This window comes from Aulonocara sp. 'chitande type north' Nkhata Bay, linkage group LG14 (genome assembly GCF_057382095.1).
Source record: "Aulonocara sp. 'chitande type north' Nkhata Bay isolate Kocher_YH1m ecotype deep benthic linkage group LG14, A_spYH_male_GT1.1, whole genome shotgun sequence".
NCBI classification, from domain to species: domain Eukaryota; kingdom Metazoa; phylum Chordata; class Actinopteri; order Cichliformes; family Cichlidae; genus Aulonocara; species Aulonocara sp. 'chitande type north' Nkhata Bay.
Window position 1 is genome coordinate 27,328,315 of NC_141357.1, and position 27,357 is coordinate 27,355,671.

Genomic DNA, 27,357 nt, shown 5'->3' on the forward strand with positions numbered 1-27,357 from the left:
TGGAGTTAGGGATGGTTAAAATCCATTTTTAATTAAATAAAGAAATCCATACCATAAAGTGAAAGACATACATGCAACATTATGAAATATTAATGCGAAAATTAAATTGCATATTTGCTCCTAAGGCCTTGAGCCATTATTGAGCAAATACATCTCAAAGTCAGACAAGAACTGAGAACTGATGTGCTGTGTGCTTCTGAGCCAAAGGGCATCAAGTAAAGTGTGCGCTGAGCTTTTTACATATGCTTCAGAGTGTCTCTTGAGGGGTTTTTTTTTCTTTTTTTCCCTTTGCTCCTGCCAGGAAGACTACCCAGTGGGAATAAATATATTTTAATTAACTGAATATGCGATTAAAGTGCAGGCATCGCTTTGCAAAGTACAAACTAAAATTGAAAACATTCATCACTGCTCCAGATATCCCCGGAGGTCTATTAAGAACTTTGTCACTGTCATTGGATGAAAACAAAATCTGATGGTTTGCGTCTTTTTTTCTCTTTTATGTCTCCGTTACATAATGAGTCGTCTGTGACAGGGTTCATCAAATCATCTCGAGTCCTGTGACGATAACCTCTCCTGCTTTTTACTTTTTTTCTCTACCTAAAGCAGGTAAGTAAGTCATAGTTAATCCCTCCTCCCCCCCTCACCTGCTGGGGTGTATGCGAAGGATGTGGTATAGTGTCCCAGCTGCTTCCTCCTTCGGTGGCGACAGTATAGCCACCCGCTGAAGCCCATCAGCACCAACCACGCAGCCACACCCAGCCCAGCGATGAAGGCTGGCTGGCGGATGACGCTTGTGATCTGCTCTGCTATGCTGAGGTCATCGCCCTTAGTCACGGTCGTTGAAGTCTTCTCAAGCGGGGGAGCTGAAAGAGAAGCGATCCAGTTAATGGAGCCACATGATACACAGCCAAAGCAGAGAGCTGTCAGTCACTTCAGAGTAGAAAAAAAACAAGCTTTTTAAATGGTTTTGTTTCCTCACATATCATTCAGGGTGATTAAATAGTAAACTGAGTAAATTCTTCTTTTAATGGGCCAGCACAGTCGAGGGGATTAGGATCAAATTGGGGCATTAAAGCACTTGAAAACTGGTTAAACGTGAAGGAAGTTATATTGATTTTATTTGTGGACATACTTCCTGCCTGCACAGACACGCATTAGGAGATGTGCCGGAGACGCCCCAAAGGAACAACAGGTGGAAAGTTACAACTTACAAGCAGTTTATCTTAGCCATATATAATTAGTCTGCCATCTATAATCCAGTTTTGAGATCCTTTCCCAGATGCCTTAACGCCCACTCACATCCTGGGCCATTTGACCTCAGGAAATAGGGTGGGGCCAGGTTTCACAGTGGATTCACCCGAAACCTTGGCTGTCTGTGACCCACACCTGTTTTAACACCTTGGCTCGTGTGATTAGGTAGAGGATCAATAGGGGGTCCATGACCCTCTTGTCGGACACTCCCATAGGGCTTAAAATCTGTTGCTCTGGTGGAGAGTCCCAAGTTCACTACACATGGTTGCAATTATTTTAGGGTTGTAAATTATCTTTCCCTAGTTTGACTGTATCATAAAACTGTAACTTGTGTTGGTACGGATTAAACAAGACATAGAAGACATGCTAGTTTTTCCACCTTTGGTGTTTTTAGACTTTTTGATAAGCCAAGTTAGATCCAACAGAAGAAGTGAGAAGATCTCACCTAACTTTCATCAATAACTCAAATAGGTAAGTTTCCCATGTTTTCTGTAAAAGGGTTACAAGTAAAAGAAAAACATTTCAGGAAACACTGGAAGCAAAACATGTTCTTTGGAAGCAACACATCTTCTCTGACTATGTGACTAATATAGCCAAGTAAATTAAAAAGCAGAGCCACAGAGACACAAAACTAAACAAAATAAATGGCAAACTTATTATGCAATCACAACTACTGACTCAAATTCGTGACAAACACCTGCAAAAGTTAGTGTTGGTGATGCACCAGCTTTAATCGTATTCATGCAGCGCAGTCAACTCTCCACATACACATTTTACATGTGGTAAAGTCAGCTTGCAGAGTGCGTCTTGGCATATTTCGGCGTGTGTAGTAACTGTAACAGTTTGACTGACTCACTGAGAAGCAGGCTGACAGGCGGACTCTGAGCGCCCACACCCAGGCTGGTGACAGCAGCCACCATCACGGTGTAACGGACTTCAGGCAGCAGGCCCGTCAGCAGGATGGACAGGACTGCTCCATCCACGGTTCGGTTTATTTGGTTCTCCTGCTCAACGCCGCTGCCCAGACACCAGACCTGTGTGACACCAAAGTTTAAGGTCCTCACAATTTAGGCAACTCGCACATGAAAGTTGCTCTACAATGGTACAAGACTACTATCCATAGGATATAAGCAACAGGTACAAGGAGTGCTTAGTATGTAAAATCTTCCCTTCCAAGACTTCGCACCACCTCTGCCATAATCCCCACACCTGTCCACATTCATCAACACTGAGTAAACCTTTTATTTATTCTAAATCTCCTATAGAGCATTTGTGATGAATACACTGGGAGTTACAATGAAAATGTGTCAGGTAATACTGTGCAATATTTTCTTACGTCAGCCTTTGAGGGCTTGAACAAAATATTGGGTGTATTTCTGAGAAATTGAAATATTTAAGGGGATTAAATATGATCCCTGCCTTTGGCTGATGATCCATCACACATTCAGAAGAATATGGATTCTCATGATCAGACTCATAACTGTCTACGTGTAGACACAAGACAGCGAGAGGGAATCAAAACAATAGTACTCCATGTTCTATTTTGATGTTTTTTTCCACGCTCTGCATAAGCAGCCTGATGATTAGTAATCAGTGTTGCGCTCATTCTAAGAGACAGATAATGAGAACTCTGTTTTTTTTCACAGAGCTAACAGATGAGAGGGATGGTGACTGTTCAGCCGAGAATCTGATGACACAAAACCGAGCAGCATCGCAAGTACTGGCAACACATAAAAGGCAATGACTAATTACTAATTGTTCATTAAAATCTGTGTTTTTCACAAGCATCTAAACAACCAAACCTAGGAAACACTGAGTAATGCCTGCACACAGATGCAAATCGAAAGAACAATTTGCTTTACTGACGAGCTTAACAACAGAAATAAACACCAGAGAAGAAGACAAACAGTAAAATGCGGCCTCACCTTGTACTCTCTAATTATGCCGCTCTGAATATTATGAGGCGGCGGCTCCCAGGACACGCTGATACTGGTGCTGTTGGTGAGCTGCACCACTGATACAGCCTGTGGAGGGGCACACAAAACTGCAAACAGAGATAAGAAAAAATGAGATGTTACTATAGTTATTAATACATACCAGAGCTGTGATAAGACTGTGTTTACAGGTCCATAATTCCTGCACAATTTCCTGCAAACACCAGGAAGGCGGCCGGGCTGGATGGAGTGCTGGGCCGGGTGCTAAAAGACTGTGCTGCGGACCTGGCGGACGTCTTCACCTCTATATATAACACCTCGTTGTCCTGTTCACTGGTACCATCCTGTTTCAAAGCAGCAACCATCGTTCCCATCCCAAAACAGTCAAATGTCACATGTCTGAACGATTTCAGACCTGTGGCACTCACCCCCATTCCCGCCAAATGCCTGGAGAGACTGGTCATTAAACACATCAGAGCTGCTTTTCCACCATCCCTGGACTCGCACCAGTTTGCATACAGGGAGAACCGGTCAACCGAGGATGCGATCGCCACAGTGCTGCACACATTACTGAAGCACTTGGAACACAGGAACACCTATGCACGGCTCCTCTTTGTAGACTACAGCTCGGCTTTTAATACCATCCGGCCATACAAACTCCGTCCCAAACTCCACCAACTGGGACTTAACTCCTCTCTGTGCAACTGGATTGTGGACTTCCTCACTAACCGTAGACAGAGTGTCAGAGTGGGTAAGAACACCTCTTCCACCCTTGTGGTCAACACCGGTGCCCCTCAGGGGTGTGTTCTGAGCCCTCTGCTATACACTCTCTTCACCCATGACTGTATTTCCTCCTGCGCGTCCAATCTCATTGTTAAGTTTGCAGATGACACTACAGTGCTCGGACTTATATCCAACAATGATGAGACAAACTATAGGACAGAGGTGCAACAACTAGAGTCATGGTGCCACGACAATAACTTGGTCTTAAACACCAAAAAGACCAAGGAGATCATTGTAGATTTCCGGAAGAGGGGCCATAACAACCATCTGCCTCTCTTCATTGGCAGTGAGGCGGTGGAGAGGGTGAGCAGTTTTAAATTCTTGGGGGTAACTGTGACCGAGGACCTGTCCTGGGGCAACCATATCACCTCAGTTGTACGGAAGGCCCAACAGCGCCTCTACTACCTGAGGAGACTGCGGAGCGCACACATTCCCAGATCTCTGATGTTGAACTTCTACAACTGTGCCATCAGCAGCGTTCTGACGTATGGATTTCTAGTGTGGTTCCCCAGCTGCACCAAGGCCGATCAGCAAGCACTCCAGCGGGTGGTGAAAGAAGCTGGCAGAATTATTGGAACAAGTCTGCCAGAGATCAGTAATATCTTCCCCACTCGCTGTCTGAGGAGGGTGCACAGTATCCTGCGGGACCAACATCACCCTGCGCGCCACCTTTTCCATCTGCTGCCCTCAGGGAGAAGGTACAGGTCTATACAGGCCAGAACATCCAGACTGGCCAACAGCCTGTATCCACAGGCTGTGAGGCTCCTGAACTCTCTGCCCCCCTCTCACGGACAATAACCATATCCAACTTCTTAATAGCAATGAACTGGTCTGCATTGGTGCATCATATCTTTATTCTCTTCCCCCTCCTGCCCCCCCCCCCCTTTCTTAAATAGATAACTATCATATCTGATATCATATCTCACAGTACAATAATATTGAATGGGTTGCATTGTTGTATTTTGTCATGTTTCTCAGGTCTTTGTCTGAATTTCTACGAACATTATTGCTAAGGATTGTCTTATTGCATTGGAGTCACACTGGGTTAAATATGTACACTTGGGTTTTAAGGGGTATTTATTATTTTCTTCTTTTTTTTGGGTTGTATGGAAGCCCCAAACGCAATTTCATTGTTCTTGACAATGACAATAAATAAATAAATACTAAATACTAAATAACAGATATAATTTATAGAAACTAGAAAAACCTGAAAGAAAATAATCCTTAATTACTTATTTATAAGCATTCTATATAAGAAAATTAAACAGTGTCTTTATTTTTCAAAATTAGGAGGTTATTTCAGATTTTTTGCTAAATTAATTAGAACTCATTCATTCCTTTGTTGTCTGATAATCTAACTCCACTGGAAAAATACTGTTTTTAAAGGATTTCTTTGCCTCATCTAAAGCACTTTAAACTGTGTAACTAATAAATCCCTCCACATTGATAAATGTGACTAAATATTATAAATAAAAAATAGTTCATAATAAATGAAAGAGCTTTAATCAGTTTTGGAAGGAAACATGTTATTTTACTTTCTTGGCAGCAGTCCTTCACCTTGCTCAACAAAAGCTGGACACAAGCGGCTTGATCTAGAGATTATGGTTAAAATCATACCTCTAAAGCTCCTAAACTAACATAACCACTTTTTATTAAACCTCTATCTATGAGTTTTTGAGTCCAGGCTAACTATTGTTATTTCCAGTTTCTATGCAAAGCTAAGCTGCTGGCTGTTGCTTCACATCGACTACAAAGAAACAAAACAGGATTTAACTGGTATCTCAAATTTGTTTAAACACATATGCTACTGTCCGGAAGCCATGAGCCATTCCTAATTTTTTCAACATTTTTGCTGGGAAAATGAAAAACAGGTGCAGCAACTGAGTAAAATATAAGACAGAAACAGAGTTTGTAAAATTGTATCAAGCCTGAAAGTCAACATTTGGAATGAAGACCTTTATTCTTCAACACAGCCTGAACTCTGTTAGGCAAGATTTCTTTTAATTTCATTAAGTAGTCTTCTGATTTAATTTCCACACGATATTGATATGTAGATCAAAATCTGATGGTACTTCCATCCATGTTCATAATTCCATCAATTTTGACAAGATTCCCAACACCACTGGCTGAAATGCAGCCCCAAGTAATGACAGAGCCTCTACAGATTTCTGTCCACATTAACCTCTTTCCTGACATCCTCTGTATAAACCGATGATTTGAACAAAAAAAAAAAAAGTAAATTTGGATTCTTTGCTCCATAAGACGTCTCCGCTGGTTTTCAGTTCTTGTGTAATTTGGCACAGCTCAGCCTTTTCTCATTTTTTCTCTTCCTTAAAAATGGCATTTTGACAGCCAACCTTCCACTGAGACCATTTGGGACGAGGCTTCAGCGATCAACTGAAGGTTGAGATGCATTTTCTGGGTCCTATGTCAGGTCTGGATATTTTTTTCAGTCTCATAAGGACATAGCTTTCAGATACTCTCCCTCTGATGTAGATCTGTATAGGTTTTTGCAACAGGCCGCTAATAACCAAGTGCATGAAAATACAGTAAAAAATTGGTTCTTTCCAAAGTTATGGCTCATTCTTTGAGTTCAGTGCCTTTTTTATGCTTGAATGAGTCAATGAATAAGTGGCTTAATAAGCTCTGAACATGCTCAGGTACAAGGACTGGACTGAGTTAGAAAGCAGCTAATGTCCAAAGAAAAACTGTGAAAGACCTTGAGAAAGGATTATTAGTCAAGACCACTTAGAAAAAGTACAATAGAGTTTGGCTGCTGTGCAAACATAAAGAACTGTGGGGTGTCTTAAGACTTTTGCACAGTACTGTACTTGCTTACTACTAGTTAGCATTACTTGCTACTGATTAGGTTATTAATACACATTCCTTACCCTCCTCCGAGGTACGCAGGAGAACCATGAGGCTGTCATGCCCTTGTAACTCATTGAAGTAAGGCCGGATCTTGACCTCGTACTCGGTACCACTGTGCAGATCTGCTAAGATGGTACTGTAGTCAGATGTGGCCTCCACATCTTGGACCAGCCAGGAGCTGCCAATCGTTCGATAAAATATACGGTAACCCTGAACGTACCGTGACTGACGGGCAACCTAAAGAAGGTGGAAGACAAAAAGCACAAAAACATGGTCTCACATTTAAATCAGTTATCAAAAGCAGGGAAGCGTAACCAGCTGTTTCTCTACACGTTGATCTATTGGCGTCATATAATGCTGAGCAGAGTTTCTGAAGCTAATGTTTGGAGATTAGCCTGTCCTCCACACATTACAAGCTGACTTTGAAACCCATCAGTATTAATCTCACACTCCAAGAAATCTTGGCGCTCGTAGGAGACAGAACCATCGGCTTCTGCAGGTAGACAGACACCTCTCCCAGCTCTCTCTGCACCTGTCTGTGGTCCACTCCCTGTTCAGTCGGACTCCCATCTAAGACAGCAAAGAAATCTAATCAGTCCAGCCTGGCAACATGAAAACAAAACAGCTGAATAGCAGAAATTCAGCAAAAGCAGGGAACAACTTTTTGATGAAATTCAACATTGCTCCCGGCAGAAGAGCATCACACTGAGAAAGCAATTAGTTTTGAGACTGCACATGCAAAGCAAGTTTTATTTTTCCAAAGCATGTAGCACATTATCTCTGCCTCAGCTCTACATCCAGTATCTAAAATATACTGCCTCATGGAAACTGAAACCAAGACTGAACTGTGAAGAATCTAATGAAAACCATTACATCAAAAAAGGATTTTTTTGTCTTTCATCTTATGTAACTCACCCTGTGTCCTGACAGGCTCGGAGATCGGACTGGGGTCGCTGAGGCCGTACGAGTTGACTGCTCTGACGATAAAGAGATAAACGGTGTTGGGGAAGAGTCCGACAACAGTGTGCCTCTCCTGCTTCACATGGTCCGCTACGGTCTGCCAGGTACTGCCCACTGATTGGCTGCAAGACGGATAACGTCAAAGAAAACGACTATCTTAAAATTGAATTTCTTGTGATGAAGATCTGACTGTCAGAGTGAACGACTGAGATCAAAACAAGAGTGTGTGAACATGACTTAAAGGGTAGGTCAAGTCTTTATCGGGAGCGTGTTTGCTGCCTGAAAGAGTTCGGATAACTGCATGTAAAGTTGGCGCGAGGACTACAATAAACAGCTTCAAGAGATGCTTCTATTCTCTCTCGTTATCTGTCGTGTTACCATGAGATAACAAGGTAATAGGCTTGATCACAGCTCTTCTGCTCATGCCCTAATTGCACAGACAGATGAAAGTAGAGCAGCCAGGAGAGATGTCAGGAGAGATCTGAATTTTGCATACTTAGGAAATATGGCAACTGCAGTTACGGTAGTCACCCTCATTAAGGGGTAAATACATTTTTTAATCTTGCGAGCATAAGAAAATGAAGTGTGATATCTCAAAGCAAGAATAGAAATAACCCGGAGAAAGAAAGCTATAAATATGAGCCATAGCTGTTTTTTTCTCTTCTTAATTAAATGGTAAGTTATTTTGTCAGAAGAAAAAAAAAAACAAAAATGCAAAAAAAAAAAGTTAAATCTCTTTTAAGCAGTTTCATATCTATTTTTTTTAGATATACTTTAGATACACTTATTTTATTAAGTACACCTATTCTTAAAAATATCCAATTAGCCAATCACAAAGCAGTAAGTAAAAGCTGTTCTGCATGGAGATAAGGTCGAGATGATGTGCTAAGGTTCAAGCCAAACAAGAGAATGAGGAAGAAAGGTGATATAAGTGACCTTAAATATCGTATGCTTGTTGGTGCCAGACGAGCTGGGATTACTATTGTTTTTCAGGGAATGGTCTGAAGAAGATAAAATATCTAGTAAGCGGCAGTTCTCTACACGAAAATATCTTGCTGATGTCAGAGATCACAGGATAACAGCCAGGGTGCCAACACTAACTCAAATAAACACTTGTTACAACCATGCAGAAGTGCCTCTCTGAACATCGAAGCAGATTAGCTGCAGCAGCAGAAGACCACAGCAGGTTCCACTACTGCTAAAAAACAGGAAATTAAAGTGGACAAAATGAGTAGATAAGTGTTGTCTGGGGCTCAGTTTCTCCTGCAACATTTGGATGGTAGAGACAGAATTTTACATAAACATCATGACAGGACTGATCATCCTGCCTTGTACTGTATCAATGGTTCAGGCTGCTGCTGGTGGCCCCTTAGTACCAACTGAACATTGTTTAAACACCACAGCCTGCCTGAGTACTGTCACTACCCAACAGGAGATTTATTCCGCAGAGACTGTGTGACGCTATCATGTCAATAAGGACCAAAATCTCAGAGGAATGTTCCCAGCACCGTGTTCAATCTCTGCCATGAAGAATTAAGGCAGTTCTGAAGGCAACATGGGATCTTAAGTGCATTTCTTTACAGTGCTGCAGTGGTTAGCACTCACAGCAAAGCGGTTCTGTGTTTGAATCTGTGTGGTTTTCATGTGCTTGCCTACTCCAGCTTCCTCCCACAGTAAAATGACACACGTGTTAGGTTAATCGGTGAATAAAACTTGGCTGCAAGTATGGCTGTGAAGGGTTGTCTGTGTCTGTATTTTAATCCTATGATAGACTACCCAGGGAGTACCCCGACTATCACCCAATGACAGCTGGGATAGGCTCCAACCCCCCTCCCTCTGTGATATTTAAAATGGAAAACAGTGAATAATTTCTTCTAATCTCCTAAAAAGAAAACTAAAATAGAAAACTGACACCACAGTCTTAATGCAAATCAGTGCTAATCTTCTTCTGGCTGCAGCCCCATATTAAATGAACAGATATCAATCTTCTCGCTTGACGCTCAGCAGGCACGTGAACAAGAAATGTTTCAGCAGCCTCTGTTGAATGAGCAAACAAATTAAAGAAATCACCAGTCGCTTCTTGGATTCACGAGTTTCTGTTCATTGGAAGAAAAAAAAAACCCTCATAGCTGCTTCTCTCAGCTTGCTAACAAAGTTTTATTCCGTCTTTAATTGCAGCAGGTTATAATGATGACTACTGAATGAGCCCGGCGAGGATACAACAGCTTTATGCTGTGCAGGTACGGGCACTATCAAGCAGCATGAGTGCAGTTTAACATTTTCCTCAACTCCATGGAGGAGGAAATGGCGAGGCAATTACATCAAGCAGGTCACAGCTTTTTCTCCTTTCTTCTGTGGCTTTTTTCTCAACAAATGTTCTCCAGAGAAACAGTTTTGCCATTTCTTTTTTTTTTAAACCTTTTTTTGTGGTTTTGTTTTCAGTGAAAAAGGAAAATGTAACTGCTACATTTATGTAGTAAATACTCCATCTAGACTGCCTCCCTTTTAAAATCAAAAACATAACTCTTGCTATGTTTGGTATAAAAAGGCATACTGCAATCATAAAAGTGTTTCTTTCTTTGTTCCTTCTGATCCACAAAAACAAACAACTCATTGGAGTTGGAGCGTGTAGCACTGAATGGATTTTTATCAGCTCTGTGTGCAAGTGTGCCAGCTGAGCTTTCTGCCTGCACAGAAAGAAATATATGCGTGCTCGTGTGCGTGCATGTTTGTGTCTATACACTTTTTCTGTACCCCCCGTCCTGTTTCTATAATGAGTGAACTTCCAGCTCGGCTCACATCCCCTCCTGCCATTGCCCCAGGACAGGACAGAGCTGCCAAGCTGACCACTGCAGTAATTGTCTCCTCTTTCACTCTCCCTGTCTCGCTCAGGACTCTAGTTGGTTGTTAGGGCTGCTACGGCTCTCCTCGGAAAAGCCGCGGCTAAACACTGATGTGGTGGGTTTCACTTTGCAACGTGTGGTAACAGAAGTGTCTCTCCCTCAGGCAGAGATGAGTCATTTCCAAAGTCTAATGAGTCTAAATGAAGAAGACTTCATTATCTGGGAAGAGTCAGTCAGACAGTGAGACCTTTATCAAGGGTGGAAAGTTAAGTCGAGGCTGCCTGTTTAACTTTAAGTCAGGAAGACAGTATATTACGGTAATAAATAAATTAAGTAGATAAAATTCAAAAACCAAAATAATATGTGTTCTACTGCAGCTCCTTTCAGTTTGTCCTTGTTTGTGGGTCTCTCTGCCATTGAAGAGTTTTCCATTTCTCCATTTGAATTTGCCTGAATCTGAGCACAGAGTATAGCCCTGTGTCCATCACCTGTATTCATCCTGCTACTTTGGTCAGCAGTCACATCATCAATAAACATCAGTGATCCAGTTTCACTGTTAGCCATACACGCCCATGACATTGCCTCCACTATGTTTGACAGGTGATGTCACGTCGGATCGTGACCTGTTCTCTCTTTTGCAATTTTTTTCTTTTCCCCTCATTCTGGTTCATTTGAATTTCTTAGAAAGGTTTGTAGTCTTTTTAAATATTCAGTCTAACCTCTGGCTTGAACCTTGTTGTAAACTTTGTATTTCCATTCATGAGGGCGTCTTTTGGTTGTCAGCAATGATAAAGCTACCACATCGAAAGTGTTTGTAATTTGTTTTTGTTTTTTCTTAACCATGGAAATAATTCTGTCATCACTCATTTTAGCTGTCTTTAGTGATTTGTGACAGATGGATAGCAGCAAGTGTAAAAGGGAAGGTTAACAAGATGGTAATAAGACCGTCTATGATGTATGATTTGGAGACAGGAGGCCAAGCTGGAGGTGGCATAGTTGATTTTTCTTAGGCGTGACTGGGATGACAAGTGAGTACATCAGAGGGACAGCTCGGCTCACCTCAGCGGTTGGAAGACAAAGTTAGAGGGGCAATGCTCAGATGGTTTGGACATGTGCAGAGGGGAATAATGGATATATTTGACAAAGGATGTTGCATATGGAGCTATCATGCAGGAGGAAGAGGAAGACCACAAAGAAGATTTATGCATGCAGTAAAACGGACATGCAGAGCGCTGTTGGGGACAGGGAGGGAGATTATCTGCTGTGACAACCTCGAAAGGAAGCAGCCGTAAGAAAAAGAAGTGGATTTGGGCACTCCAAAAGTTTTTGCTGTCTCTAATTGGTTTATTTTGGGTGGGTGGGGGTGGGGTTCCATCCAGTAATAGCCTTAACTTGCACTAAAATCTCTTCAGGCCTCATAATCAAAATTACAGCCAAATGTAGAAAATACAAATATAATTACACTTTTAATGAACTTCACATGACTTCATTTGCCACGAAGTAACAAGGGAACAGGCCTCACTTTGCCACGAAACTGCTCGTCAGTGCAGTTAATCGTGTGCCTCTGAAAATTGGGGACTCTATATATGAAAATGTCTGTAACTACTAAACAGTTTTTGTGAAACCTTTTGAATTAAAGCTGAAAGTCTGTATTTCTACCACTATAATCCATTATAGTGGAGTGCAGAGGCAAAGCTACCAGTATAAGGATTTAGAGCTTTAAAACACATTTCACCAGTTACACTTGTTAAAGCGTCTGGTAGCACCAGTAGTTTTTCATGGTCTTTCTTCATCTTCTATTAATGACATTCTGACTCAATATAGACCTGACCTCAGCAAGTCAACATGTGACCATTACTGGACAAAAAACCCCAACATCATCAAAAAGCATAAAAACCTTTCAGCAGTTTTTTTTTTTTTCAAAGAGGACTGAGTGTGAAAAAGATTTCTGCCTTTCCTCTGATTTGAGGTTTTAGAAAATCTAACCCATGATGAGAGACTTTGGTCAGTCATGTTTCTTTTCAGACCAGATTTAGTGAAGGGTACAAATAGAGACAATGTCTGTGAGACAAGAAGAAGAAGATCTGAGAGTGGAAATGGTTAAGCAGAGGAAATTCACCATTATTAAGGGTTTAAATCTATGTACAGCAAAGCAAAAAGTTATTAATAAGCTTTACTACTATAACACATTTTTAAAAAGCTTTGTCGTGTTTTACATTTGACCAGAGCTTTGTTTTTGCATTTAGTTTAATGTGGGGGGATTGATGGATGGATGGATGGATGGATGGATAGTTAGCCTGTATTTGCTGTGATCTAGAAATTTCAGATAAACTGAGACAAGTCCACAAAAGACTGAAAAACTAAAGTATGCTCCTGTTTTGAAAACTCACCTGAAGGCTTCGATAATGTAGGAGGTGACAGCGGCCCCGCCTTCATGGGGATTGGACTGCCAGGTGAGGGTGACTGTGTTTTTGGTCACCTCTGTTATGACAGGCTTCTGTGGAGGTCCTGGAAGCTGGATGAACTCAGAAGCTCTGGACACTGAAGAACCTCCATCTTTCATTACAGAAACACACACACACAAAAAAAACATAATTACATCATATCAGTGGGCTAAGTTTGATTAACATTTTATCTCAAACTGTACTTTGTCTTGTGGAAGCTACAGATTGTGCTCCTATGAAGAACACTGGCAGACTAAGTAGTTTCTTGGGAAAGGAGGTGTAGTTGAGGAGTGACAGAGTGTGAAGTGTAACAGACAGAGAGACTGTGGCGAGTTTCAGTCTAAGTACCTCTGACAGTCAACATCCCACTCCAGCTCGACTCTCCTGTGGTGCTGGAAACCACGCACGTGTACATACCCGAGTCCGTGTCCTGTTAAACAGCAGTCAGCATTTGAGACAGACTTGAAAAAAAATAACACAATAAATGCCACAAACACTTTCACTTTTTCAGCAATTTCTGCTAATTTTCATTTTATGCTTCTACTCCACTAGACTTTTACAACATGTCAAAAAGCAGTTTCATACATAGAAGAAGTTATATAAGGCATGAGCTAGCCATAGCATCCACCACAGCAGTAGTGAAGTAAATCAAAAATAAAGAAGCTAAGCCTGCAAGCTAGTTCAGGCAGCTTGAGTTGCACAGCTTTTCATACATCACACACCAAACTCATCCTCCCTTATTGGTTTGTTTAAGCTGTAAATGTAGCGTGTCACTGCTGCTACCCCGCATCATTACCTGCTCTTTCAACCCCTTCACCACCCCAACATCCACCTGTAAGCTCCAAGGGTGATTCATACTCATCTCTGCCCTGTTGCTACATGTAAATACTGCAGGGAGCGAGGAGCTTGCAGACAGCACGCTCTAACTGTTGCTACGGGCCTGCTGTGATTTTGACCTTGGCGCTGTGTCTTGTTCTTTCTTCAGTAGTAGATGCCACCCACTTTCGTGCAACTGACTCTACTCAGCTATTGAGCCAAAGTACTTAAGACCAGAGAGAAGAGAGCTCCAGTGCTAGAGAGGCTTTTTTGGTTTTGAAGCTCGTGAGCTGTTTGTGTTGTTGGTCATTAACCTTTTTAATTTGTGCTTTTGTTTAGTGACTCCTGGGCTTTGCTATGTTTCTCTTCTTTTGAGTTGGATAGCAGCTCGTCCATCTCTGTCTGTTTAATTATTAATCAAAAGCTTTACTTTCATATTTTGCCTTCATCTCTCTTTCATCAACACTTTTTTTGTAACTTTACCTTTTTAGGGGAATGTAACATTATAATGAAGCTTATGTGTGAGTAATATCAGTAATCACTCATCTGCCTGCTTTCCTGGGTCTATTACATCACTTCCTCTTTCCCACAGTGTCAAATTCAATGCCAGCATCGCTATAGTCCATCTAGTCCAATCATTTTCTTGCATGTCTCTTAAGAGCCAATCATGTCTCTGTCAGCGTACTTTAAATCTCAGCGATCTTCTGTCACTCTGCCTTTCAGGCCCTTGCAGCCCACCTCCTCCTCCCCCATCTCTACCTCACCCTGGTCACTCAGCGCCCCATCCACGCCTCCATCTTCATCTTCACCCTCAGCTATACTCTAGTGGAGTCCTATCATAATTCCTATCATTGTTCGGATAAACCATCCTGCTGTGATGGTTTATCAGAGTCTAATCGCCACACAGCTTGTTAATCAAATTCTGTATCTTAATAAATCATGTTCATTTTTTTCCAAGTGACCTCTCTTTATCTAACTCATCACAGCTTAAAAGGAAAGACTTAAACAGTTTTAACTTTGATGCGATTTCGAATCTAATTTACCAAATTTGAGCCAACAAAGTCAAAAATTAATCAAAAGTAACATTCAGCCACTATAAATATAGTTTTTCTTTTCATGAATAAAATGAATAAATGTAATTTTGCATTTTAATCAATAAATAGCAATGTGCTTTCCTATAATTTTCTCCTTTTTGAAAAAAACCCCCAAATAATTAGATTATTATGGTAATTATATTTTAGCAAAATGTCATTTTGTATGTTCTGGCAGACTAACTATTACAGAAACATAAAAAGAATGATTTTGATGGCATAAACCTTACACTGAATTTGCTAAACATTTTATGTCAGTAACAATCTCTCACTTGAGAAAGCATTAGTTCTTAATAGCTAATAAATCGAGAGTTTAAACAACTTTAGTTAATGTGTTGCTGTGTCTCTCTTTGGGGCCGCATCAAGACGAGCATCTGGCGGGAAAATCTGCCAAATCAAACATGCAGAATTACCCGCTGTGGCGACCCCTTACAAATGAGGGAGCAGCTGAAAGTAGCTTTAGCTTTAATTAGAACAACTTTAGCAATTAATAGTTTTGCATCACAACAAAATGATCATAAATAATGGCTACAGTGATTGTTATTGGTGTAATAGTGTTTATTTGCTTATGTGATGAAAATAGCAGTGATTAATTATATATTGCTTGTGCATTGGCTCAGTGCAGTAGCGCTTTATGCATCTGCCAACCAAGTTAAAGATCTGTGATCAGATTTTGGGCGGAGACACAAATCCTTGTGGGGAAGGGCATCTGTCATTAGAATCCGCCAAATCAAACATGCTGAGCTACCTGCTGTGATGACCCCTTGTGAATAAGGGAGCAGCCAAAAGAAGCATTATATGCTGTGTTGTGTCCGACATCAACTATTAAAAGACTGTGATTAAATTCTGATGACATCAGAATAACAAGATATCTTATGTAGGATGTATTTATTTAGGATTAATAGATGTTAGCAAGAGTTTTTACTGAGCAGTGTGATCACTGTAACTCCTACGATGTTAAATGCTGCCACATAGTCAAAACCGCTGCAGTCTTTTTTCTTCTTTGGCTTCAGTCCTGCGATACAAGCAGAGAGCTTTTAACACAAACAGTTCCTAAGTCTGATCAAGAGGATGGTGCCTAAATCTGACCAAACAGCGAACAAAAACCAAAGTGATTGAAAGCTAAACTAAAGAATGAGCGAAAACCGCAGAAACCACGGTCTCCGGGACTTCCTGGGTGACCCCAACTGCCCACTTATATGCTCTTTCAGTTGATGCAATAATTTATTGCAAATGATAGTTGCCTGACTGAAATTTCATAATGATGTCCATTCGATGCTCTGTGAAGAGCAGTTTTATAATTATACACAGAATATTAATGTCCTTGAGAGGGCTGCTTCATTTAAACCCAGATAATTATTCTTTCATTGTTAATGCTGTATTTCTCACATAATGTGCTGTTTTTCTGCGAGGTGAGCTGACCCTCCGCTGGAAATCATTACAGCAATTGTGCTAGAGTCTAATTAGTACCAAAATATAAATGCAGATCTTTCTATCAGTTGTTTTGGACATTTTTGTGAGGAAACTATTAAGTGTCTCACTTCAGCCTGCAAAAGCATTTAAATAAGAAGCGAGCAGTAAACAACTCATACGTGTCGTTATATTAGCGATGACATTATAAACGCATACAACACGCTTCTCTGTGATGTCTGCAACCATCGGTTACGTAGCACATCAACGCTTATTTGGAGGTGTCTGCCATTTGGTGCATTTTCACTGACAATGAGTGCGAGATGCTGATGAGAGCAGTGAGACGCAACCAGCACAGTTAACACAGTGAAAGACACCCAAAAAAAGATTATCTTCAGAGTTGAGTGCAGCTGCAGAATAAGGTGATAATTTTAATAAATTTCAGCTCCGTCACAAGAGCCAGCCTTTCTCACAGCACGCGCAGACATTTGAATTATTGTTAAGATAAAAATACGATAATGCCGCTGACAAATTTAAAATGCTAGACCTGCTTGCAACTGTTGTTCAGCTTTAAGCTCCTACGCTTCAATAAATTATTCAAAAGGCATATTTAAAGGTTTGCTACAAAAAAGCAAAAACACGTTTTAAAAAATATTTAAAAAATGTAAAAATTGGCACTTATACCTTTAAGCTCCAGGTGAAACTGGACCCAATTAAGCAGCCATGTTTGTGCAATTAAATGCAAGCCACGCACACTCCATCCACATTAAGCAACTGTCACCGAGCGACACTACGCCCCACCCGACCTTCTTTTTATGTTATGAAGTGTACAGTATGTGCCTGCATGCTTCACTGATACGCTTGCTGTTCGCTCTGGCCGTGTCCTGGCTGAGAGCCAGTCTGCTGGAACTATCCTCAGACCGTATGAGATCATCCACCGCAGTGTTGACCTCTGGCTGACAGACCGCACAGCTTGTGGGCAGGTGAACTTCTTCAGATGACTCCAACTACAGCTAAAATATTGATGGTGGCTTGGGCAGCAGCAGGGTAAATATATTTAGTCCCTCACTCATCATCTCCGTGTCCCCATTTTTCCCCCCTTTGTCAACCCCTTGATGCCACACTAATGCATCTCTTCTGTTCCATTGAGCACATTGGCATGGCAGATTTCCCCTGCCTCAGCGGTGCACCGGACCAAACCTTAATGCTCCAAGTTAGCTGAGCACCACTGCTGAGAAAAAGGATGAAGGAGGACGTGAATAAGCACATTCCAGCCAGGAGATTTAATTAAAAGCCGGTTAGATGATGAATCATCTATCGCCAGTCAATTAATGTAAATGATGCTGCCTTTGCTCTGTCCTGCACAGGCTCGCTGACCTCCAGGTGGGGTTATAGCACAAAGGGGTTTCTGACTGCTCTTCCATCAAAGCAGAACACATTAGCATTTACAAACAAGCACCTTCATTAACATTACAATTACACACCGCATGAGCACATAATTACACTGGAGAGATACGCACCGCCTTAGAGAGATTGGTCTTTTTAACTCAGACTCACTTTAATTTTACAAACAGAAATGGAATTGCTGATGGAAATGAGGAAGAAATGGGTTACTATGAGGGCTGCGGGGAAGGTGACAGACGGTCAGAGATCACACAGGTATTTTATTCTCCACAGTTTTTTTTTATATATAATTTCCATCTTTCCGTGCACACTCCGTCTTTCCTTCCGCTCCTTCCATTTAAGAGCAACTGCCTTTCAGAAGTCGCTTGTTACGTGCCCTTTCCAACAAATGCCTCATCCGCACACACCCAAACACATACACACCTTTACGTCTGCGATTTGCAACGTGCCATTTTCCATCAAGGTCAGTCGAGGTGTATTTCCCTGAAGTCTCTCTCCGTCCTTCTCCCATGAAATCTCGACTGATGTACCTCCATTTACACGGCAATAGAGCTGTGCCGTTGCACCCCGAGATACGGTCTGATTGGCTGGGCCTTGGCGAATGATTGGCGGGATACGACCTGAAGGACCTGCCAGTTTGAGTGAAGAAGAGGCGGAGTATTATGTTAGGGGTGATATCCTTGTTCCAATTAGATCACAGTGCAGAAAAGTCAAGACGGACAGATAACATTAGGAAGGCATATAAAAGGTCTGCAGGAAGGACGGCTTTATAAAGTCGCCAGCAGCTGGAGAGCAAAGGGTAAAAATACTTAAGATGCTTAGTAAGCAGAAAACAATAGGCTGTATAAGGAGTAAAAGAAAGCTTAAATCTGGTGCTTACAAGCTGCCTGTGGGAAAACATTAAGCCTTCAATTCATTGCTCATCCAGCATGGGGTCTCTAACTGCGCACCGTCTCTGTCTGCATGAGCCTCATTGTTGTGCACCTACTAAGTAATTAATATGTTTTCCCCTCATTAGCTGATGGTGCAGAACAAAGAATCAACCCCTCAGGTTTAAAAGTAACTGTACCTATTGAGGTCTTACCTCCCTCCACCTCCAGCAGTGCCTTGGTCAGAACACTTCCTGCTACACTGATGGCCTGGCAGATATAAAAGCCCGAGTCCTCAGGGTGGACATCTGTGATGGTCAGCTCTCCATTCATGGAAACAGAGTAACGACCAGACTGGGAAGGCGGCTGGCCGGGGAACAACAACATCTAAACAGAAAAATGCATGCAGCAAAAAGTAAATCAATGTTTTTATTGTCAAATCATTTACCTCAGCTATTTGAGTAAGTTTATAGAAAAGGAAATAGGACTAGAACAATTTTAGTCGCAATTTCCTGCAGCTCAAATTGGCTGTTTGAAATGGCTGGTTGTGTCTAAGGAAAACTTTAATGTGGACCCAAATAAAACTGAAAAACAAAGCCAAAGCGTCATATTTAAAAGGCTATGTTCAGCCGCAATCACAAATTCCCAGAAATCCACTCATCAAAAGCATATGTTTTATTTTTAGATCAGTCTGTGGAAGCTTCATTCTTTCTCTTTGAGTCATGCACAAAAGCATGTACTGCAGTTCAGATTTTTCTTTTGCCAATGTTCTTCTCATACACTCCAGGACAACCTCACTAACATTGCCAAAAAAGTTTAAAAAAAACACACACACACTGATATCCCACTCCTCACCCTGTGCACCACATTCAGGCTTGGACACATCAGGACTTATATCGCTCCACGTTTTAGATTTTGGAGAACTCTAAAAATAGCAGCACATTTGAAAGTGTCCCAGAGGTGCTGATGGAGGTGACCTTGAAGTGGAGCACTGGCCACATTTAAGTCAGGTAAGATTCAAGAGCTTCACCTTCCCATGGTCACCAAGTGTTTGCTCATAGGGGGGGTCATCGGATTGTTGGTGTTTTCTCTGTATTATTATAAGTCCTTTTTTTTTTTACAATATAAAGTGCCTCGAAGCCACTGTTGTTGTGAATTAACGGAATCAAATTGAATTCAAAATGAATTTATGATCCCACCTTAAACGAATAACTCATGGACTCAAGTCCCTGAAAAATATTACAGATATTCATGTGCAGCTCCAGATTAGTTATTATTATTTGGTGATCCTGTAACTTCTCATGCAACACCACCATAAGATCAAAATGAAATTTGTCGCCGTGCCTAATGAATAAAAACCTGCAAAGCTAATGACATTCCCATCAGACTCAGCTCTGCTTGTACTTTTACTGCTAATTAGTACATCTTCCATTAATTACATCCTCCCAGAGATGAGCTGTGGATCCTTACTTTTAGTTGATGAATTGTGTAAAGAATTAATAAATCATTAAAGTAAAACTGTTGTCAAATTAGTTTTGACACATTATTTTACATGTTTTCACCCGAATCCGGGGCTCAAACTATTAACTTCTAATGATAATCTCACATTTGAAAAAAGAAAAAACCCTGAAAGACTCTGGTTGTTGTGTTGTTTTTTTGGGGGGGATGATGCCTGTGAAACTGACATTTTATAGCTATCCCATCTTGTTTTCCTGTAAGTGAGATGGATGGGAACAAGGGGGAGGGATGCATCAATCCATTCAGCCATCTATTTCATTTCCTCTAAGAGGCTTAGACTCCAGTGGAGGGACCGAGGTTATAAGGCTACAGATAATCCCACATATACAGCAAAAAGCCCTACAAACAGCCAAGCAAGGCATCAACCTATCCTGCCGACTGAAGCTTATTCACAAAATCAGTAGCTCAACTTCCTGTTTGCTCTGTGGAACCTTTCCGAAAACACCTGAAGCTTCTCCTCCACTCCTGAGTCAGTGAACCCAGCTGCCATTAAGCAACATGGCATTTGTGGTCAGGAATAATGTGGAAGGAGGGCAGCATTCGTCTGCAATCCTGGCCTGAAGAAGCAATTTCCACACCTGGTGTGCTTCCTGGAAGCCCTCTTTCAGTCTCTTCTACTTTCTCTTCCCTCTCCTGTCGACTCCCCCAAAACCAGAGTGGCACGCAAACAGGAGAAAGATTTCTCGCCAACGCAATGTCTTCCAACACTTTGTCTCTGCGCATATCTCTGAGCCAAATGCAAATGTGCTGCATTATCTCGCTCGCCTCTCGCTTATTTCGCCTGGAAAAATGTGTCTTGATCAATGTGGGCAACTCTAAAAAAGAGGTGTCAGAAAACGTAAGATTAAATCAGACAAAAAAACCTGCTCACATTGTGGTGAGTCGTTCTCGCCTTTTAAACAAAGAAGGTGTGAAACTCTTGACTATTGATGTGATAAAGAATACTTGAAGTAAAGTTTACAAAGAATGCGCCAAGTGCTCATGAAGAGCAAGCCCGGGCTTGTTAGGGGAGCAAATGTATTTATATTCACTCATTTGGTGTCCTGGATGTCTCTGCTGCTGCAGTATTTAGCATTAGAGAGCGCCTTTTGCTTTGCTCCAGCCTCTTACCTGGCTGCCCTCTTTCTGCCAGAAGATGGCAGGTGGAGGGTTTCCCGTGGTGCCGCATTGGAAGGTGATGCTCCTCCCCTGGGTGGCAATCTGGTCTCGGGGCTTTGTAGCAATCTGAGGTGGTACTGGAAGAGAAGGAGGAGCGTGACCACCCATTAAAAGTCATACTTGTGCATGAAATGGCCTGCTTTATGAACGCTCCCTTTCTGCTGAAAAGCCAACCCAATTTTCTCCTCTATAATTTATCAGTGGGAAAGTGTTCATTTAATTTGAATGGGAAGGAACCATTCTGAATCCAATATGGCAAACCATTTTAAAGACGCCAACACTATAGCAACAATATTTCTTTACTTCCCCCTTTTCCTTAGGAATGCAAACACAGCAAAATGGTAGTTTCTTACTCTTTGTGCCATCCATAAGGGCGCATACTTGCTGATTCGCTGTATTCGGCACATTATTTTCACAGCAGCAAACAAACTGCTTCTAAGCAGTTGTAGCTGCTTGAACCAGTTTTAAATATATATTCGATTTGGAAGCCAGGATGAGAAACTGCCAAAGAGGAACTCTCTGAAGACCTAAGTTGCTTAATGAAGCAGGAAGGAAGCAAACAGTTGCCAAGTAAATGTAGTGAAGTAAAATAAAGTAATATAATAAAGTGGATCTATAAAACGTAATGATATTGAAATACTGAACGTCTCTCGGTTTAGTTATTTTCCAAAACCGCTGTTAACCCCGAGCTGGATCGATAAAGCGCTCGTTAGCTGTTAACGAGTGAGATTTAAGAGTCTTTTCTTTGACCTTCTGAGTTTTTTGATCTGTTGCTACATACTCATCATTATCACCCTCTCGTCCTTAATGAGAAAAATCACCTCCATGTCCTCTTAAAGAGAAAAATGGGGGGCGGGGGGGGGATGAAAGAAAATCATGGCAGCAAAAGCCAGCGTCATTCTGATGACATTTACTGAGTTATTTTGGGAAAGGTCTGAGAAGAGCTGCCAATTTCCAGCTTGGGTCAGATCACCATGTTATCCACATCATCACATCCTCTGTAGATTTACACTGACCACTGCATTCTGCCCCCGCCTGAATAATTGGCTCTCCCTTCCCACCAAATGGGAAGCTTCTCTAGCCTGGATGCATCCTCTCTACAAATCTCTGCATAGTGCATATGGTGCATATGTAGCTGCACACACAAACACACACACACACACTTGTATTAGGGCGCACAAATGCATATTTGGCTCAATACACAAGACAACTGAGTCATCTGTGTCGTGTCTTAATATTCTCACCGAGAGCATTTTCCCAGCCGCAGAACATCTTTTATCATTATAGTGTTGTGATGATCTTTCTGTGTAGTTTTTTTTCTCTTTCTTCAGATGTTATAATGTCTTTCAGCAGATCTGATGTGTTAGTCACATATAGCACAAGATTGCTCTCATTTATTTCATATTCACTTTGGCGCTACTTGTGGCTGTTTTTTATCATGGAGTCTTAAAGTGACTCTAAACCATTTTAAAGATTTTATGTAGATTTTGAATAAGATTTGCAATGTATATCAGTTTAATTCTGTAAGTCCTGTTTTAGTTAGAAGTCTAGCAGCTGGTGCAAAGTAGTCCGTCTGGGAGAAAGGATATTGGGAATATGAGCTCTTGGCTTTATGTCCCAATTAGAGATTTAACTGTGTGTTATTGTTGTCTAGCTGAAACATGATAGTTCAACTGGTTTAAATCTATTTTTAAATCTCCAGCACTGTGTTGCCAGCCAGCTTGTTGATGCAAAAATTCTATTTTATGCTTGTCAGTCTTTGCTATCTTTGCCATTTTTCCTAAATTCACATAAAGACATGACAAGACGTAATGTGTTTTTGCAGCAGGTTGCAAGCAGCAAAGTGCCTAAAGATACTATTTAAAATCGGTTCTTCAAAATCTCTGTGCAGACATGTTGTTGGTTTCCTTGAGTTTGATGTCTTTTTCTGCACTTAAATGATTCATAGGTCAGTGTTAAGGTGCTTCTTTCTTGGTCAGTTCCAAGGACTGGGCTGAAAATGATTGAAAAATCAACCAGTGTCCAAAGAAAACCCTTGAATGACCTTCAGAAAGCCTGGAGAACTGATGCACAAGACCACTTTCAAAATATTACAGGAAAATCTGGCTCTTTCAAAGCTAAATATAAAGACATGAAGGGTACCTTTTGCAAGTACTGTGTGTCCTTTACTGGGGTTTTATAAAGCAGAAATAAGAAGGTGAGTTTGATCTGGACCTGATTTATTGAGAAAATAAGCCTAATGATGTCATATTGATGCCATCAGTCTTATCTTGACTAAAGGCCAAAATTAGAAGCTTACACAAAAAAACAAATTCATAAAAAAGTTGGAGTTTGAGGAGGATTGTGGGAAATGTAGGCAACACTGTTTTTGAAACTTGACCCAAATTAGGCGCTTGACAAAAGCACAATAAATATCAAGGTAATTGTGATCTTGATGGTCAAAAGCTTGATGCATCTCCACCAAACATATTGCTAGTACTAAGTCTAATGATAGAATATTAGTTTAAGTGCTCTGTAATAATGGATGAGGTCAAATACGTTGTTATTTCAGCCTCAGTTTAGTTGTAATTAAAAGCCTTTCAGCTGCATTTTGAACTCCTCCAGCTGCAAAAGAGAGAAGGATTTAGAAACTATGGTGCTACACTCTTCTCAACACAGCAGATGTGTGTTTGATAGGAGTCCTTAATCTGCTGTACATTAAGTCACTGTGTCTGGGGCTTACTTAATGCCTGACTGCAGCAACAGGCATGTTGTCAACATGTCAGTACCTAATGGAGGAACTCATTTACACCATTAGGCATTTATAGTTGCTTTTAAAAACCATTAAGAACGTCATACAGAAAATATTTTTTTCTAGACAAATGAGCAACATAAATGCCCTTCTGTGGAGAAGAATTAGATGGAAAGTGAACTCACAGAGCCGGCCGACCGGAATGATGATAGAGTTTGAAACGGAGAGAGATGGAGAATTAATGAGATGGATGAAACGCTGAGCAACTAAACGGAAAGTATAGCATGTAAAAGCACAAAGAAACAAAACAGAAAAGTGTGAACAGAAAACCGCTTGGTTCGGATTTCATTTACACTGAAAAAGGCATTAGCGGATGAAGTCGTCTGAGACTATTTAAACCAAGACACCGAGTGAGTGAAAAGGACGAGGAGGGAGGAGGGAGATAAAGAGACAGGAAGAGAGGAGGTGGGGGAGTCATGTCTTATTAATATTGAGACTGCTCTCTGGCAGTGAGTTAACCCACACATCTACCAAACATCTGTCAAATGGCGTAATCCATACGGTTTAGCATAAGCTCCTGGCAGCACCGCTGGACAGGGACTGATATAACACAGTGAGCGTTGGACATCAAGTGGGAACAGGCTTTGCATGATGCAGCTGCCATGTGACTCTACCTTATACGTGAAAATGGCCCTGAATTGAGAGCTTTTTTATGCATGTCTAAGTGTGTGAGTGTGTATATGTGTGTGTGTGAGTTTGTATACAATATGCATGATGTGCTTCTCACCGTGCACCTGCAGCATGGCTGAAGCCTCCGTCTTGCCCACACTGTTCTCTGATGTGCAGGTATACGTCCCTTCATCCTGCTCTTTCACGCGGAACAAACGGAGGTTGTTGCCGTTGCGGATTTCAAACCTGTGAATAAAAAGCGAGTTAATGAAAGATCTGGCGGATGCATAGCAAAATAAATAAATAAGTAACCATAATAATCTCCACAAAGTGAAAAATTCTGCCAGTGGTTTGGGGTAATGGAATTTCTTGTCCTTAGAAGGATTTCTTTGCTATCAGGTGGCATTATCTTGAAACCGGTGGAACAATGTGTCTTATCTGCTTTAGATATTGTCACAGGCTCCAGGAAAATGACTGAAACTGATGAAAATCAATTAGAAAGAAATGAGATTACCTCAACACATCGAAGGATTTTTCACTTGGTTTTGTACGGGCAGTAGATTAAATATAAAGACAGAGCAGAATTATTTATATTATGTACAGTGTAGCTCTCTTTGTCTACGCAAGGCGTACAATTACTGAAACACAAAGAGTAAAATCTGCTTAAATTCCATTTATTTCATGGATCAGTGAGCAACCAAAGGAAGACATGAAATGGAAAAAGATGAAAGACAGAAAGGCTCTTTGCAAACATGAAACAACAATCTTCATCATCCTGTTGCCAAGTGGACAAATAAACTCTTACACCGCAGTCACCGTGACTTTGCTTTTTGTGCAGGTTTTGCCAAAATTGTTCAGGACATACATTTAAGCATTTGGTCTCCCATTAATGGATAATACAGTATATGGACACGTTTAATGAGACGTATATGAGTAGCATTTTAAAATGTCTCTATAAAGACTCTTACACCAGGCTTATGCAGGGATCACCAAGTTTAAAGTAAGACTTTCCAATTCACAGAAAAATCACAGACCTGTCATACTTAATATGAATATTTATTCATTTATGAAATATTACCGACTATCACATTTTGCTACAATCCCCAGTGTGTGCAGGTCATGTTCAATATAAGAATATAATAATTAATAAATCAAGGGCCATATGTTTGACACAGTTTTGTGAAACTGTTGGAAAATAGTCAAAGCCAGTTAGCTTTCCCCCATTTCCAGTAACACATCCCTTTAGTGGCTGCTATCACAAGCTTCAAATTAAGCTGTAATCTGTAAAAGACTCTAACAGCAGCAGCCATTGTGGAGCAGGACTGCATTAACTCACTAAATTGAAAATAAGTAAGTAAAATTATATCTACATAAAATGTGAAAATTATGTGAAGTTCATATCTCTGCTGTTTAAGTCATTAAGCTGTTAAGTTTCAAAATAATAGAATTATTTATCAGTTTTGGCTAAAAATGATTATTATAGCGCCATTACCATAAGAAAGCATGAAACTTCTCTCCATTAAATTCTTGCAGTCTTTTCATTTTTTATGAAGTTTTGAAACAAGATGTGACTAAAGTACAGACTTTCATCACTAATTCAAGGCGTTTAACACAAACTGATCAAGAATTAAAACTGGTTTTTACACAAAATCCACTTTTTTCAGAGGCTCAGAATTAATGTGACAAACTAAAGTCTAGATTTCATGGTCACCGCCAAACGCTGTGTTTCCTCCCTTAAGATGCTCTGCCAGGCCTTTCCTGCAGCCGCCTACACTCGCTGCTTGTTTGTGGGTCTTTCTGCCTTTGTTTCTGTCTTCAGTAACTGAAAAGCACGCTGTGTTGGATTGGGATCAAATGGCTGACTTAGCCATTGAACATTATCCCATTTCTTTGGCTTGAGAACCTCTTGGGCTGTTTTTGCAGTATGCTTTAGACTAGTATTCATTTGTACTGTGAAGTGCGGCCCAACCAGTTTTGCAGCATTTGGCTGAATCTGAGCAGAAAGTATATCTCTGTACACGTAAGAATTCATCCTGCTACTTCTAGCAGCGCTCACATCATCAGTAAACATTAGTGATGTTTCCACTGGCAGGTATACGGGCCTATGCCTTAACACTGCCTCCACCATGTTTGACAGATGATGTGGTACGCTGGATCAGACCGCCAAAGTATGCTTCTTCATACTTTTCTCGTCCGGTCAATCTGATACATCTCGGCTTCATCTGTCCAAAGAATCTTTTCAGAGTCTAATCTGGCCTTGCTGCTCTTCCTGTTGAGTGTAACCAGTGGTTTATTGTTCTCTGTATTTCCATTCACAAAGGCATCTCATTGCAAACTTGACATGGACAGTCTACCTTTTGATTTAGTTGGATTTTCAGGGAAGTAATTTTTCAGTTCCATCTGTGGTCTTTTAGTATTTCTAAGATGGCCAGTTTTTTTTAAAGAATGTAGCAGAATGTTGATCTGGCCACTGCTAAAGTTTTTGCTGTCTCTCTTATTCTGATTTATTTTGTTTTTTTAAACTTTGCCTTCCTTCACTTGGATACACATCTCTTTGGCTCTCATGTTGATAGTTCCAGTGAAAAGATACCAAATGCAATATCAT

The 27,357-nt window shown here is 41.0% G+C and overlaps 1 protein-coding gene across 3 annotated transcripts in view; it reads right to left on the bottom strand.

Annotated features, from left to right (window-relative positions):
* LOC147314805 (roundabout homolog 2) overlaps nt 1-27,357 on the bottom strand; it is a 106,552-nt gene that overhangs the window by 10,554 nt on the left and 68,641 nt on the right. For all 3 annotated transcript variants that reach the window (XM_086261844.1, XM_086261843.1, XM_086261845.1), the window contains exons 6-17: nt 24,871-24,998; nt 21,305-21,429; nt 18,892-19,063; nt 18,231-18,436; nt 13,435-13,516; nt 13,033-13,198; nt 7,755-7,921; nt 7,288-7,409; nt 6,860-7,076; nt 3,177-3,295; nt 2,108-2,285; nt 645-863 (exon numbers count right to left, since the gene is read on the bottom strand). In XM_086261844.1, coding sequence (XP_086117970.1) covers nt 645-863; nt 2,108-2,285; nt 3,177-3,295; nt 6,860-7,076; nt 7,288-7,409; nt 7,755-7,921; nt 13,033-13,198; nt 13,435-13,516; nt 18,231-18,436; nt 18,892-19,063; nt 21,305-21,429; nt 24,871-24,998 — 1,901 coding nt within the window. The remainder of the gene's footprint in view (nt 1-644; nt 864-2,107; nt 2,286-3,176; nt 3,296-6,859; nt 7,077-7,287; nt 7,410-7,754; nt 7,922-13,032; nt 13,199-13,434; nt 13,517-18,230; nt 18,437-18,891; nt 19,064-21,304; nt 21,430-24,870; nt 24,999-27,357) is intronic.